General features: G+C 41.3%; 1 protein-coding gene across 1 annotated transcript; it reads left to right on the top strand.

Moving 5' to 3' along the window:
• The first annotated feature begins 642 nt into the window (after positions 1-642).
• Positions 643-16,627, top strand: has3 (hyaluronan synthase 3). Its single transcript, XM_067502097.1, has 5 exons — positions 643-2,025; positions 11,639-11,732; positions 11,830-12,380; positions 13,132-13,233; positions 13,356-16,627. Exons 2-5 carry the CDS (start codon positions 11,639-11,641, stop codon positions 14,283-14,285), a joined length of 1,677 nt encoding a protein of 558 aa, XP_067358198.1. The 5' UTR covers positions 643-2,025; the 3' UTR covers positions 14,286-16,627.
• The last annotated feature ends 251 nt before the right edge of the window (positions 16,628-16,878 follow it).

The following is a 16,878-nucleotide window of genomic DNA, read 5'->3' as shown; positions in this document are numbered from 1 at the left end:
AATGCAGTCAGCATTTTGACTGAGGTCAACCCTACTGTTCTAACATATAAACATTGCCAAGTGCACCTTAGAAAAGCATCTCAGATCAAACATAGGATAAAATATGTTACTATCTAATGTCAGCTATAGACTTCCTAAAAAATATGCCCATTATTAACATTCTCAGCATCCTCTTTGTCTCTAAATAGAAATTATAATATATATATAGTGCAAACTTCAGTTTCAACAGTTGGTTCAACTGGCCAGAATTATAAATCCAAGGTTTTTTGTGCAAAATAGGGCTGTACCAAGTTCAATATCAGGCTCTTAGCCAGGAATTCCTTTTCAGGCTGTGCATGAGTAAACATACAGTGTTGTTCAGACATGCTTAGAACAGTGCATTTCCTACCTAATTGTGGGGTCAGGTGTGTCAGGTGCAGTGTCATGTTTAGCAAACAACAGTATAAAGAAAACAGAAGGAATCAGGATATTACACTCTAATGACAGTATACATAAAGCACTACATTCATGAAACAAACATGAAAAAAAAAAAGATCTTAGAACATGAATATGAACAACCAGGGGATAATTTGTAAGAGAACTATTCCAACACTGAATGAAAGAAATGGTGAAAATTTCCCAACAGGTTAACCAGTCAGCCTGCTTGACAATGGAGGAATGTGCTTTATATTCTCTGTGAGCCTGTGTGACCTGCAGTAGAGCTACAACCCTGTGTTAACTGTTAAATAGTGTTTTGGGAAGTTGTGTTCAGTTGCCTTTAATATAGTCGTATACAGTCAGATTCACCATCTGAGAGAAAGAGGGAGAAAGTGCTGGGACAATATTCTTCATTACAGAAAAATAATACCTCACAGCCAGTGACAGTCAGGGAGCATAAGATGAGAACCAAGAGAGAGCGTGTAAATGCATAGAGTTGTTGGTTGGTTGCCCAATTTTAATTTTAAGTACGAAGCATTCTATTTCCTGACTTAAATTAAATGTGTTTGAGTGGTTCTGGCAGCCTTGCATTGATTCTTAGAGGCATACTGCTATTTGTCTTCGGCTGCCAGCCTAGCCGTGGTCATGGAACCTGCAGTCAGCAGCTCAGTTCCAAGCAGCCAAGAGCAGGGAGGGAGGGTAGATAAACAAGCCCATAAAGGATGCTTTGAGTCAGGCAGAGAGGTAGAGGAAAGAGAGGGCTCCAGTTAAACAGTCCCTGGGCTTGACTGAAACTGCTGGCTGCATTGCAGAAAGAGAGAGAGAGGGAACAAGCTGGGGTGTCCAGGGATGGGAGGGGGGTTAAAGGAGACAGAGAGAGGAGCTGTAGAGGAGAAGCTCAGCAGTGTTGGTCTGCCAGCCTACCAGGTGGGAAATGTGACAGAGGAGGAGAGAGACAAAGCAGGATTTAAGCTCTGCAGCAAACAGCCAATACAGAAAGGAGCTGATACTGCAGCACAGAACTGAGAAAAGAAGAGGTTGCAAAACTGCAGGGGTAAAGAAGAAAGCACACTTGAAAGTGAGAGCAAGATAAAGCTCACTGTGGCCCTGAATCTCTTCCTTCAAGATTTTGGTCCTAGATTCATGCAAAAGCTGGGATGGAGAATGCCAGAGGTAGAGACCAGACTAACTGCTGTCCTCAACCTGCAATCTTCAGATGTAAGGCTGCACCAGCATCGGCTGCAGGCTGAGCACCTCTGATCCCAGTTGGGGGGGCTTCATGCCCTGGGACAGACCTGGTAGACAGAAGGAGGAGGTGTTGGTGGTGGAGGGAGGAGCAGGCAGTGGGAAGGCAGATCCACAGAAGTGGTGGAGAGTAGGGGGTGGGTGTTTTTTTGGATGTGGAATCTCCTGAATTAAGTGAGCAAGCTGGAATAAAGATGTAGTGTGAGCTGGTGAAGGGAGGGAGACGGAACAAGGAGTGTGCTGTGCTGAGGAGAGGAGAGGAGAGGGCTGGACGTCCTGGCTCGACGGACGGACCAGGCAGACGGAGATCTGGGGGGAGTCCAGAGGGGGAGAAGAAGAAAGAGGGTCCATTGGGTCAGAAAGGTAAGAGTTCTGCTAATATGTTGCACAAAGAGACTATGTCCTTGTGATGTGAGAAACATAAGAGACATGCTTCAGTTACTGGTCCTTACTTCTAAGAAGCATTAATTTTTCATTCAAACCTGGGTTTAGGATTAGGCTCTGATAGAATGAAAGGATAAGAATTAAAATGTCACTAATGCCTTAGGTTTGGAAGGCAGAAATAAAGGCTGAGGAAAAAAGACTGAATAAAAGTCAGAACAAATGTGTTCAAGAGGGACAAAAAATTAATGGAAAGTCTTGGAAAAACTGTAAAAAGCTACCTTAAGGCTTAGAACATCCAGGACAAAGAGTTGAGTGTGTTTCAGGCTTGTGTGGTAAATGTGTTTGCAATGTGAGGAAGAGAAAATATTTTTTCTGTCTGACACTGTGAGTTTGTGTGTCTGTGTCTGTGTGTGAGTGAGCAAGTAAGTCAAATAGTCTCTTTAATGGAACTAAAGAAAGTCTAGAACTGCCGCTCAATTCTTCATTAAATGATGGGGGAAGTTGTAAAATGATTAAAAGCAAAAAGCAGGTCTGTTCCTATGTGCAGTATGCACTGCACATCACCACTGTGATTGTGTGTGTTTGTGGAGCCATCCGCCACATGTGGTGCCTTTCTGCTCTGCGGAGACAGACAGTAACCGTTAGGAAACAGTTGACAAGAACCAACTGTTTGAACATTTTTGGCATCTTCAAAGAAAACGCTGGCCTGTTTGATTTTCCATGCCATCACTGCCATGCTGGACCTGCGTGGTCTGGTGAGCCTTTTTACTGAATCTGTTGGTATTTGACAGCCTTCTTGGGAACAGTGAGACCTCAGGGAAAGTAGGTATCCAATCCACAACACATTCGGAACCTGGGGAACAGGTGGAAAAGTGATACGTTCAACTGATGAGCGTCATAAAAAAACAAATAAAGGAAATGAAAGGGGCACTTTGCCCTAAATTTCTTTATACTGTACAATTTCATAGAGATTTGTTGACGATGATGGTGGTGATTCTTCCCAAAAAAATCATATTTTGTGGAATTTATATTTTGTGACTTTGGATTAGAACCTTTAGTATAAGTAAATCCTCTGGCCCTAACCAATTTTAACAAAATATGCTTGGATGCAGGATGCATAAACTGTAATTACACAGTGGGCATGTTCCCCTGATTTCTCTCAGGATGGGAAGTTCAGCAAAGGATAATGTTTTATTAATATCGTGTAAGTCCTTTAAGTGTAGGGAATCAGACAAAAAATCATTCTGTAAGATAACGAACTAATAAAAAAGTGGATAATAAAAATTTGCAGTGACATATTTTAAGGTAAAGCAATAATATTTGATGACCCATAAGCTATTGTTAGCATTCAGCCACTTCTTCACTAACAATGCTTTTGTCTACATATGACTTTTTTCAATTTTGTATTGCTGTAGCCTGATATTACAGTTGTTCAAATTCTTTTTTTCCTCTGATTAATTTACTCTCAGTACCCCATAATGACAAAGTGAAAACTGAATTTTAGAAATGTTTTACAAATGTGTGGTGAATGTGTTTGCTCAGTCATGTTGAATGGGGGCCGCTGATGGACAGCCATTTTCATGTCTCTCCAGAGATGTTCAATAGGGTTCAAGGTCTCTGTTTGGGCCACTCTACTGTAGGACATTCACAGATTGTCCCTTAGTCACACCTGTGGTGTCTTGGCTGTGTGCTTAGGATTGTTGTCACGTTGGAAGGGGAACCTTCAGCCCAGTCGAAGGTCATGAGCACTGTGGAACAGGTTTTTGATGAGGATATCGCTGTACTTTACTCCATGGGCTTTACACATGGGCTTTCATGTGTTTGGACTGAGGAGAGGCTTTCGTCTAGCCACTGTGCCCTAAAGCCCAGATCGATGGAGGGCTGAAGTGATGGCTGTCCTTCTGGAACTTTGTATCATCTCCACACTGGATCTCTGGAGCTCAGCCAGAGTGACTATCAGGTTCTTGGTCACGTCTCTTGAGCCTTGTTCATATTATTACTCTGGATATTGACAGGACTGGCGTTATAGACATGTAACACACAGTGGGTGAATGCTTGACTAAGAACCTTCCTCACGTGTGAAAACCTGCTCGATTTCCGTGTGCAATCAGCGTGCACAGGAGGCAGAACGTGAAGCAAAACTTAAGCTGTGGGAAACAGTGTTTTGTTTACAGCACATCAGAGCTGTGCATCTAATAAAAAAGGCTCTATCATTCGACTACAAAGGCAGTTGAGTGATAGAAACATCATCAACACACCCACTCACTCTCTCAGAGCAGAATTCTAGTGCATGTCTTAAAGGGGCTTTATCAAGGCTCTTCTACCCCCGATTGTTCAGTTTGGCAGGGTAATCAGCTTTTGGAAAAGTCCTGTGTGTGCTGAACTTCTTCCATTTGAGATTATGCTAATTTTTTTAAGCCTTCGCCAGATTTTTGTCTGGCACTTGTCAGCTGTGAGCCCTTCTAAAGATAGGTGTGTGTCTTTCTAAATCATTTCCAAACAATTTAACACAGGTGGAATCCAGTCAAGGTGTAGGGACATCTCAGCAAAAATCAAAGCAAATGGGATACACCAGAGCCAAGTTTTAATCGTTGTTGCATGGGTCTGAATATTTACGTAATTATATTTCAGTATTTTCTTTATAATACATTTAGAGACATTTCTAAAATTCTCTTTTCACTTTGTCATTATGGGGTACTGAGTGTAGATTAACGAGAAAAAATACTGTATAATTTAACCAACTGTAGTATCAGGCTGTAGCAGTTGTCCACAGACCACAGGGTCAGTGGTTCGATCGCCGGTCCTGGCTATATGTCGAAGTGTCTCTGGGCAAGACGCTGAACCCCTAACAGCCCATTCCCCTCCCCAGCTGTGCAGTGCCAGTTCCAAGCCCAGTAGAAATTGGGGAGGGTTGCGTCAGGAAGGGCATCCGGCGTAAAAACTGTGCCAAATCAACCCTGAAGTCACGGGATAAGCCGAAAGAACAAAAAAAAAAATCAGGCTGCCACATAGCAAAATTGAAAAAAGGTGAAGGGGGTCTGAAAACTTTGTGAATGCACAGTTTTTTAACTTGATTGCTGTATCCTTGTGTCTGGGCCTTCTTTTGGAATGTGTTGGTTCACTCTCAGTCTTCAACTAGACAACATTATCTATGTCAATATTTGACCTTAAATATTGTTAATGAGAAAGTAGTAAAATGGCCATTAGTAAGTAATTTCTTCAGATCCCCATCTTAAATTAAAAAAGACCAACAAAAGCTTTTAACTATTCCCTGCATTTCCTATCCTTTATGTGACGTGTGCCAACACAACACCAACACTATAGCATACACAAAAACATTGATCTGGTGATGATTCAACCTTCGGATAATCGTTGCTCTGTTCCCTGCATCGCATTTTTTAAAATCAAGATTCAAAGAAATTTACTGACACCATAGGAAAATTGTGTTGCCATGTTACAGCTGCTTTCTGCAAAAAAAGAAGAAAAAAAGAAGAAGCATCTCAACCAAACTGCATAAACAAATACAAACAACTGAAATAAAACAAAACCGAGGATAAGGTAAACAATAATAATTTACCGTAAAAAATAATAAGTAAATAATAGATGTCCATTTAGACCTGTCAGTTCCTCTCCCTCTACAGAAGGGGGATGAGTTGAACAGTTTAATGGCCACTGGGAGATGAATCTCCTCCGGCCTTCTGCAGAGCACTTGACTGTGATCATTGTCTGGCTGAAGGTGCTCCTCTGTGCAGTAAGCACAAAGTGAAGTCTGTTGGAGGGATTGAGAAAGGACTATCCAGGATTGGTACACCAAAAGAAGGAGAGCAACTGTAACCGGTTTTGGCTGCCTGTACATAAATGCTTTGGCTTGAAATGATCAGGCAGAAACCTAGTCGCAAGATGCCCTTTTGTAATTTGCAACTGTGGTGCAGGAAGGTAGAGCGGTCATCTACCAATCTCGCAGTTGTAGGTTCTCTCCCCAGCTCCTCTGGTCACATGTTGAAGTGTCTTTGTTTGAGCAAGCTCTAACAGTGGAAAGCAAAAATTCCCTTAAACAGAAGAAACCTCTAATAAACCCAGGTGGGCGGCCATCTGCCTTAGGGAAAGAAAAGAGCAATAAGAAGCAACAACAAAGCAGGTTAATAGGGCCAATTGCTGCACAGGGGAAACACACAGCTCCAAGGCCTGGGATACCTTTAGAAATGTACAGAGAGGGGGAGACCAAGAGGGAGTAAGACAACTACAGGAGAAGAAGAAAGTTAATGTTATGCAGTGGTGACATATAAATGCTTGGGGAAAGACGAGGAGAGAGGTGAGGGGAGGAGCTCATTGCATCGTTTTATAGATTTAAGTGCATAGGAAGGTGCGTAAGAGTTCTGTTTTTAGCAGTTTTTGAATATTTGGAGTGAGTTTGCTGAGCATGCAGAGTTTGGTAGCTCGTTTCACCATCGTGGGATCATTGTGCTGAACAGTTTTGTGTCTTCTGTGCAGTGCTGCGACCACCAGACGTCAGTCGTCAGAGCCAACAGACTTTCTCTGAATTCCAGTGCATGTCTGAAAGGGGCTATAGTCTTTAGCAGCAGCTGGATCACAGTGACTGAGCCAGCTCTAGCTATGAACTTCCTATCAAATAGGAAAGATCTAAAAGTGAAGGGTGTCCCCTCAAATCAGAATTGGGAGCCAGTTCCACAGAAGAGGAGTTTAATAGCTAAACTTTCTACCTGCCATTCTTCTTTTGGAAATTCTTGGAACCATAAGTAGCTCTGTACTTTGATCAGAGTGCTCTGTTCAGATGATATGATACTATTAGGTCTTTCAAATACGATTGAGCTTGACCATTAAGGCTTTTTATATAAGGAATAGGGTTTTAAATTCTAGTATACATTTTATAGGAAGCCAATGGAGAGAAGCTTATGATTATGCTTATGAAGCTTTTGAATAATTGTAGCCTTTTGGGGAGATACTGGGACATCCCAATAGTAGGGAACTACAGTAGTCCAATCTAGAAGTAACTAATGCATTGACTAGTTTTTCAGCATAACTTTGACACAAGATGTGATATGGGAAGTGAGATGGATCGTCTGCTAGGCTAGATCATCTATGCTATTCAGTGCTTGTGTGGTCAGCAAGGAAGAACCAAACAAGAGACACAGGAGTTACCCAAAGGGACATTTTCTAAGCCAGCCTGTGTAGCTGCATGAGCAACTGCCTTGGAAGTTAATTTTAGATATTATAGTGTATTTGTCTGTGTTACCAAGATATGACATCTTTGGAGAAAGTGCAGAAAATGCTTCAGTGCCAACAACACTGCCATGTGAACTGTAGCCAAGCTCAGGGACCAAATGCCAGTCACTACTCTGCCATGATAGTTGTTCACCAGCTGGACGAGGATGCACCATAGATAACAATGCCCCCAGCTAATCTTGTTCCAAACAACGGACGCAAGACCTGCCGGGTCTATCCATGGGAGGAGAGCCAAGATGTAACCGGGTGTTCACATACTGAATACAGAATGGATACAAAGACGTGCCAATGAAAATCTGGCACATGTACCAGCCACAGAGTGAGATGGATTCAACAAACGTCCAGCTACAAGAAGGTACAGCTACAAGAGAAAATTGAGTACGGCTCAAAATTCTGCAAAAACGAGTAATTAGTTGGAGTAAACCCCTCATGAGCCATCTAGCTCTGAAGTGCTCTGATTCTTTATTGGCCATTCTAACTAGCACATTGCTGAATGTCGGTGGTATCAGTGATGACCAATCCAAACAATGGCTGCGTCTACTTGGACTTAAGTAATCAGGTTACAGTTTTCGGGAAACCTGATTTCTTAAGTGGATTTCTGTTGGAGAACACAGATTTCTTTGCCATGTATTAGAATAATCAGGTTTCTAATTGGCTTTCGGCAACTTTGCATTTGCATAACAAAATGATGCAGACAGGCACACGCAGAAAAAAATTAATGAGTAGAAATCATAAACGGGGAGATGTAAATGCAGTCGAAGTCCTTATCTCATTATTTTATTTATCATCATTATTTACAAATAGCAGAACACACAGGACATCATTTTTTAAAAGGGGAGCAGGGGTGTGACAGGGTCTGCGGTTCAGTTGGTAGAATGTCAGTGGTTTGATTCCCAGCTTCTCCTGGCCACATGATAAAGCATTCCTGGACAAGACACTGAAGCCCTGAGTATTAGGACCTTAAATGTAGCAGCTGTCCCCATCAATTTCCCCATGATCAAAAAAGTAATTTAATTAGATTCACCTGTAACTTCAATGTAATGTTTTTAAGTTGAAACTTTCTGCTAATTCTGCTAATTCTATTTATTATTGAGGTCATAGTACAATTTAGGAGGTGGTTCTAATGTATTGGCCACCCTATTTTTAAATTTAAAACTTCCTCCTAATATATACCTATTTTTCTGACAGTTTCAATTTAACCTGAACCTCCAGTCTATTCAGTCTGATGGCCTAGATGCTGGGGATTCAATAGCAACACTGCAACCCTGGGATGTCTCTTATCTATATTGTACAGGCGATCTTACTTGTATCCGGTGGGCCAACAACTATCCACTCCGGAGATCTTTTTATGACGAACACTGAACATTCATTGAATTCCTAATTTCTCAACTGAGCCGATAACAGAGTAATTCTACAATACATGTTTAGTAATTTCAAAAACCCGTTCACAAATCAATTCCACCGTACAAGGTAAGAAACTTTGTGCCTCCACAGCTACACACTTCTACCTTGTTGCACTCATCACTACCTTGTAGTCCATTCTTTCTGTCAGCTCTAGTAGCTAATAACTTAATTCTCTAATAGCTGTAGCTTGTTTCTCCGACAACTGGTTAATCAGACTTTACAGGCAGTTGAGTGATGTCATTAATTACATCATCAGTACACTTATACATACGCGTCTTAATCTAATTAACCTTACAATACACAATATTAACAACAGAGGAAACCCTGGTTGGCTCATACACATATTTTCCCCTTTTAACATTCATCTTTACCTATTGTGACTTGTTGGAAAAATGGTATTATACACATTCTGAATCACTTGGAAAATGATGGTGGTTCTGGACAAGCTTTCCCAAGCCTGTGAACATGGATTCTATTCCCGATCTGGACTTAAACAATTTGCACTCAGGCTAAGAAACTTTGCCCAGCATCACTACAAAATTGCTGCAAATGTGGGGGAAATTCAAAGCCACATGTTGAAGGACTCACAGGTTGGGGCTACAAGGTGACGCCATTCAAGAGGAACCGAATGCATATTGACAATTTTAGCATTTTTTTTGTGCTGACAAAGGTAACTACTATTTGTTAAATAATCACAATTTGGATTATGTGTCATTTCATAGGGTGGGTTTCTGGGGATTTCTGTTTGTGTAGAAAATTGGTCCCTTTTGGTGTTACTGGTGTTACCCCCATTGTAACACAGAAAAACAATAATTAAATCTTTAATTGTGATCATTTGTATTTAGTCAGTAAAACATCAGATGGTCTTGGTGCTGCAGTCAGAATGGTCTTGCAGATGTAACTGTAACTTGTAATTAATTGCATGTACCCCCTCCCTAGTTCTCTGACAAATCCCACTTCACAACCTGCCAACAACCCCTTCTGGTGTCTGTGACCCTCTAATCAAACAGTCACTGTCCACTTATTTTTCTGTGGCCCTGGGCCATACAGGCCACACTGCCTCAGCCTGTTCTGTTAATCCACCACAGATCACATATTGATTGAGCAGCAGCGCCCCTTGCTACCCCTCAATTTTTGATGATTGCACTGAACCTCTTGAACCTTTAAGATTCTGTTTCTTTGTGTTGGATTTGTGACTCTCTTTTGAGAGTCTTATCCAGAAGGAGACTGAATGGAACTATTGAATAGGATTGATTACAATACCATTACTAGAGAATAATCAGGGAAGTTCTGGTTTTGTGGTTACGCTTACCTAAAGAACCTGATATAACATATGACACATGACAACAATGTTTCAGAAATAATGTTTTGTGTTTGTTACAAAAAAATGTTCTTAAAAAATCTCCCTTTTTGTCAGGGCCTGAGTATTGCAGACAGTTTCTACTGGACCTTATCTGTCTTATAGAGTGTAGGTCTGAGGAGTTGTGATTGAGTGCCAGGTTGTAAATGTGTACATGCACTAAGTAGGGCAGATACTAAATCTGTCTGTGCCTGTGTGTCCCACAGAGATTCATGTAATCATATAAATATGTCTCTTCTGAGAGGGCTCACCCAGGTGGGGGCAGGAGGTAATTTAATGAATGAAAGGAAAGAATTGTTCCTCCGTCCCGACTGGTCCTGAACACTGGCCAAACCCCAGCTGGCCTTTAATTAGAGCTATTAACTCAAAGAAAGAGAAGAAGGAAGCTCCAGAGGGGCTGCTGGGAGTAGATGGAGGGAAACTGAAGAGGAGAGCAAATAATCACATGTGTTCAACTGTCACTAAAAGTGACTGAATGTTAAATCTGAGGAGTTTGACAAGTTATTATTCCGTATATTATGTACTATTTTGTTCATAGTAGACAGAGGAAGACTTTATGCAAGCAGCATATAGTAGTGGTTGTACTTGTGGTGTTCCAGTGACATGATCTTTTAAAAAGCAGTAGTAACATAAGGACAGGTATAAAATAATACAAATATTATTATTAGTGAACCTACTACTTATAATAGGAGCAAGTAGTTACAGCTGTAAACTCACTGGGTGGTGTGTATTCTGTTTTGCTTTTGAAATGATCTGGTGTACCTGCCAGGTGTAACAAAGACCAATAACTTTTTTTTTTTTAAACAAAACAAGTCTTTTTTTAAAAAAAAAAAAAAAAAACAGGAAATGGCGCTTGGGTCAACCAGTGTGGAATTCATTGAGGAGTTCTCTCAGTCATAAGCTTTAGTAAAACGCCATTGGTCATTGGTCTCTGTTACACCTGACAGGTACACCAGATCAGTGTTATTACTGCTCCTTGTGCCGAAAAACATTGCTCAAGTTCCTCAAGTGTGTAAGCATACAGTCTCCTGCAAAATTATTGGCCACTTCCTTCGTGTTGGTCAATGCAGGGTTTTGCATTTGAAGTCGGTCTATTCGTTGTTAAAAAGGATAAATCAATACAACAACAAGGGAGCGGTCTATTGGAGAAAAGCAAATAATTTTGAATCGGAAAACAGAGGAAAAGTCAATTAGAGGCATTGTACAAACAATGGACATAGTTAAAAATGTATTGAAAAAGAAAGAAACCACTGTTGTACTGAGTAACATACACAGAACAGGTTGTTTTAGCTAAGTTGAAGAGATTGAAGGTTTAATTTAATTTCATTTACTTTATAAACTATCTATTCCAACACATTTGCTCAAGTACAATTTGGGTCATCTGACACAAAAAGGACTATGTTCTATATTGTTTATTATATTGACATAAATAAAAACCAGGACTCTAAGGTTTTATCTAACAATTATCTTTCGCTCTTAAACACAAATGTCTTCAGTGTACAGCAAAAAACAAATGAATCCGTCTTGCTGTTCCAATACTTACATTCTCATTTCTCCCCTGCTTTATTCCTCCTCTACCTCCAGATGCCCTCTCGCTGCAGGAATACCCTGAACATAGTGGTGACCACCCTTTTTGCTGCAGTGGTCCTCTTCACCATCCTGCTGGCCTATGTCACAGGTTAACTATTTCAATTGTACAGACATCAACCAACATGTACATAAAAATCAAGTCATGCTTTGTTACTCTACTGTTTGTTGCTCTTCTTTTTTAAAAGGATATCAATTCATCCACACTGAGCAGCACCACCTCTCCTTTGGCCTCTATGGTGCCTTCCTCTCCCTCCACCTGTTCCTCCAGAGCCTTTTTGCCTTCCTGGAGCATCGACGCATGAGGAACCCCGCCCGGCCTCAGCACCTCCGTCGCACTGTGGCTCTCTGCATCGCCGCCTACCAGGAGGACCCAGACTACCTGAGGAAGTGCCTCCGGAGCATCCGGCGAATCTCCTTCCCTGGCCTGAAGGTGGTGCTGGTGGTGGATGGGAACCGGCCTGAGGACCGCTACATGATGGACATTTTCCAGGAGGTGATGGGTGGAGCTGACCAGGCTGGCAGCATGGTGTGGAAGGGAAACTACCACAGCGATGGGAGTGGTCAGGGAGGCGTGGGGGGTGGAGAGAGGAGCACAGTCCACAAGGAGGAAGCAGCAAGAGTGGCTCGGCTGGTCAGAGGATGCCGCTATTCCTGTATCATGCAGGAGTGGGGAGGAAAAAGAGAAGTGATGTATACTGCCTTTAAAGCACTGGGGGACAGCGTGGATTACGTACAGGTAAGGGACACAGACACAGAAGAAAAGAAGCACGTACGCAGACTGGCCACTTCAGTAGGTGCACCTGTACAGTCTGATGTAATCCTGCTCAGCAACTCTGCCATGAATTCTACTTTTAAAAGGTTATAATTTCTCAGTTTTTAAGTTGAAACTGTCAGAAAGGTCATAATTCTACTCTCTGTTTATTATTGAGGACATAGTGGGTGGTTACTGCTTTAATGGTTCTTCTCTGATTCTGTGCATGTCTTATCGTGTCTGTGTTCGCATGTCCAGATGTCCACATTCCCCTAAATGAAATCGAATTAGGATATGAAACGGAACACTGTGTATTTTCAAATAAAACTGAAATACCAGTAGCATTGAATTGGATTAGATACATGCTTACAGTGAACTAAAAGAAACTTGGCAAATGTGACTAAGCTGAATATCTCACCTAAAGCCACTGGGCCCACAAAGGTCAGGAAGTCAATTAAAGATCAACTCATGGATCATTCATAACAAAGTTGACATATTTGCTTTCTCAACCAACTGACCTGAGCTGGACAACTAAGTCACTCCAGTTGTTGCATGTACTTTGTTCCTTGCTGTCCCATTACAAACAACCAGCTGGGATCTCAGTCAGCAGCCCCTTATTTCGCTCACAGACTTAAGGATTAACACTACTCAGCAACAACACCTGCAGCCCTGGTTTGACCAATAGCTGTATAATTTTGAGCACAGATGGATGTGGTGTTTGTTGTGTTTTTTTCAGGTGTGTGACTCAGACACTGTTCTAGACCCAGCATGCACTTTAGAAATGCTGAAGATCCTCGAGGAAGATCCAATGGTGGGTGGAGTTGGTGGAGATGTACAGGTAAAAAGCAGGTGTATTGAAAGTCAATTTAAGTCTTTGGCCACTAAGGAAAGTGACTGAGAGCTCAGGAAAACATTTTTGACATTTTCTGACTTATTTCTCTGCACCTTCTTACCTTCCAGATCCTCAACAAGTATGACTCGTGGATCTCCTTCCTGAGCAGTGTGAGGTACTGGATGGCCTTTAACATTGAGCGGGCTTGTCAGTCCTACTTTGGATGTGTCCAGTGTATCAGTGGCCCCTTGGGGATGTACAGGAATTCCTTGCTCCAGCGCTTCCTGGAGCCCTGGTACCACCAGACGTTTCTAGGCTCCAAGTGCAGCTTCGGTGACGACCGGCACCTCACCAACCGGGTGCTGAGCTTTGGTTACAAGACAAAATTCACAGCGCGATCACAGTGCCAGACTGAGACACCAACCCAGTATCTGCGTTGGCTCAACCAGCAGACTCGGTGGAGCAAGTCCTACTTCCGCGAGTGGCTCTACAATGCCCTCTGGTTCCACAAGCACAGCCTTTGGATGACCTATGAGTCCGTGGTCACCGGCTTCTTTCCATTCTTCTTGGTTGCCACAGTCATCCATCTCTTCTACCGTGGAAGGCTTTGGAACATCCTGCTCTTCTTACTGACTGTACAGCTTGTTGGGATGGTGAAGGCCACCTATGCCTGTTTCTTGCGTGGCAGCCTGGTAATGATCTTCATGTCACTCTACTCTCTGCTCTACATGTCCAGCTTGCTTCCTGCCAAAATATTTGCCTTGCTCACCATCAACAAGGCGGGATGGGGCACGTCAGGCCGCAGGAAGATTGTAGTCAACTTCATTGGCGCTGTTCCTGTCACAGTGTGGGCAGTGGTGCTGCTTGGAGGTGTGGCATATACAATCTACTGTGAAACACAGGAGCCATTTAGTGAGACAGAAAAAGCCTTGCTGATAGCGGGGACGATACTTTATGCCTGTTACTGGCTCATTTTGCTGGTGCTCTACCTGGCAATAGTAGCTAAAAGGTGTAACAAGAGGGAAGAGCAGTATCAACTGCCATATGTGGAGGCCTAAACCTGATGCCAGAGAGACTAGTAGGACTTTTGCACAGTGTTTCACTGCTGTATGATTCTAGCAGGGGTCTGTTGACCCTGTGTGCTGCTAGAGTGATGAGCTGTGAACCGGGAACACACTCACATCTTCATCACTGGTGCTATAAAAGTGGTGAGCAACAGGAATACAATCCAGTTGGGAGAGACTCAAAGATGAGTGGATCCAAACAGCTCTCCCATTTCTATCATGTTCAGTGGTGCTCCACATTGAAAACCAAACCAAAAGGAATAGATCCAGGTTAAGCAGTGTTCGGACACTTGTAATATTGACATGCTCAGAAGAACATTATGTAGTGTGAAGATGCAGTTTAGTTGTAAAACTGTGACAAGAGGGGGGAGTACGGTGCTTTTGAGTACAGAGCAAGAAAAGGGGAAAAAATAAGAGTAAGTGGCTAAAATGTCCTCGTGAGTTTTTAATGTTCTTCATTTTAATAAAGATAAGACGGGATAAAATGTAATAGAACTGGAGTTCTCTTGGCAATGTAGCTCTCTCAGATTATCTAAGACATATCTAGTTCACATAAGAAGAGGGAACCTCAGACAGATTTAGTCATTGTATCTGAGTATATCTCAGGTGACAAATCTAGTGATGATTTAATATCCTACAGTTTAGTGGAAGGCCTGACCCGGCAAATTTGCTCCAGGCATAAAAAATGGAGGCAAAGTTTGTTGATAAGAGTACAGAAAAGTAAAAGACTTTCTTGGTGACTTCTTGGTGAGTTATGACACACACATACACACACACCCCCTTATTAAAACTGTGAATAAGAATCAACAGCAGAATAAACAGTCTAGCAAAGTTAACATCAGCATTTAGTTTGTGTTTTGTCGACACACATTTGTAGGTTAGCAGTTTACACAGAGATCTACCAAGAATATGAAGCAATACCTTAAACAATTCTCTAGGTGTCAATCGTTGACAAAATTCACTGCCCATTGCCACACAGGGATGATTACAGAGACCTTTAACTCTTTGAACATACACCCATTAGCCACAGCATTAATACCACCTGGTGGTTTTACTACCAAATACGTCATCTTTATAAAAAATAAAATAAACTAATAAATACTGATATAGCATTATAGGTTAACCACCTGTCAGCGCATAAAGTCGTTAAAATCCGCTCTAACTTTACTAAAAGTGACCTTTGACCCTTAGTTCTTATTAATTGCTGTACATGTTTTGCCATAATTACCATAATAAGTGTTGTTTGAAATACATGGTTTACTTAGTGGAGTACTTTTACTTTTGTACTTCAAGGAAAGTGTAGATATCTGCTTAGTATTTTTACTTTAACGTAAAGGAGCTTTAAAGTGGTACTTGTAGTGAATAATCTTTTTAAACCAATGCTTGCATTTGAGTATTAAATGTGTGTACTTCTACTGCACCACCTATGCACACTGCCCTTGTCCTTCACAACATTATTAGGACCACCAGGGGGAATGTTGTGGCTGATTGGTGTAGATATGGGCATAAAGTGCCTATAAACCTATAAAAAAGTATTCATCCCCTTGGAAGTTTTCAACTTTTATTTTTTTTCTAACATTGAATCATTGTTGGTTTAATTTGGCTTTTTGGACAAAACTAAATAACAAAACATAAAGTTAATTATATGCCGATAACCTGAGTGCAGTGAATGTTTTTATACTACTATTCTTTACCCAAATTCAATACATAATTTTTTCTCACAAAGAAAATGATGATGATTTTTCCAACATTAAAAAACAAATAAAAGAAAACCCTTCAACGAGGGTGAGTACTTTTTATAGGTGTTGTATGTTTAGTAAAAATTCCAACCTATCCTTTAAAAGTGCTCATTTAAAGACAGCACCTGAAAGTTGACCATATTTTAAGAAATGTAGAGAACATTAGAAGTCCTCTTGTCCCACAACTTGCAGCTGGACGTAATGGTAATGCAGTTGCCAGAGCAACGGCTGAGACAGCTTATGTGGTTATTCTGTAGCAGCTCGGAGACCAATTTCAACATTTCTAAACATGTGACATGCAGTTGTATTTTTGGTGCTGAAAGCAGAGTCAAACGAGTAACTTACTGTTTGTGGTCCAATTCTCATTTTCCATTCACCAGTGGGTCGTGGTTTCATTCAGTGATTCTCTTTTTTTAAATGATCACTTTTATGTATTGTAATGGTGCCAAATGCTATTTCTGCTTCAGTGGATTTACGACTTGACACTATTCTTTTAACTTTAGACATTTGTGTCTTTTTACACTAAATGTAAACATATTCATCGATTCACTCCATCAAGTAAAGACTGAAGACCAAAGAGATTTCTTCAAAGTGAGACCTTTGCTTTCTCTGTTTTTCATGTCTTTTCAAATTTCAAATTTCATTTGATTTCAGATCAGGCAGATTTATTCCTAAAAACTTTCTCCTTATGGCAGGTGCGAACGCCATAAGCATTATGTGTGTCTACAATGACACACTCAAATCGTTACACAATGAAATGTGGACATTTTGTCTTTGTACTAAGCTATGTTCATGTGGTTTTACTATGAGTATGAAGTAAACTTAAAAGATCAAAGATGATGCATACT

This window comes from Channa argus, chromosome 4, assembly GCF_033026475.1.
Source record: "Channa argus isolate prfri chromosome 4, Channa argus male v1.0, whole genome shotgun sequence".
NCBI lineage: Eukaryota > Metazoa > Chordata > Actinopteri > Anabantiformes > Channidae > Channa > Channa argus.
Note: the sequence above shows the minus strand (reverse complement) of the source record. Positions and strands in the feature narration are given on the sequence as shown.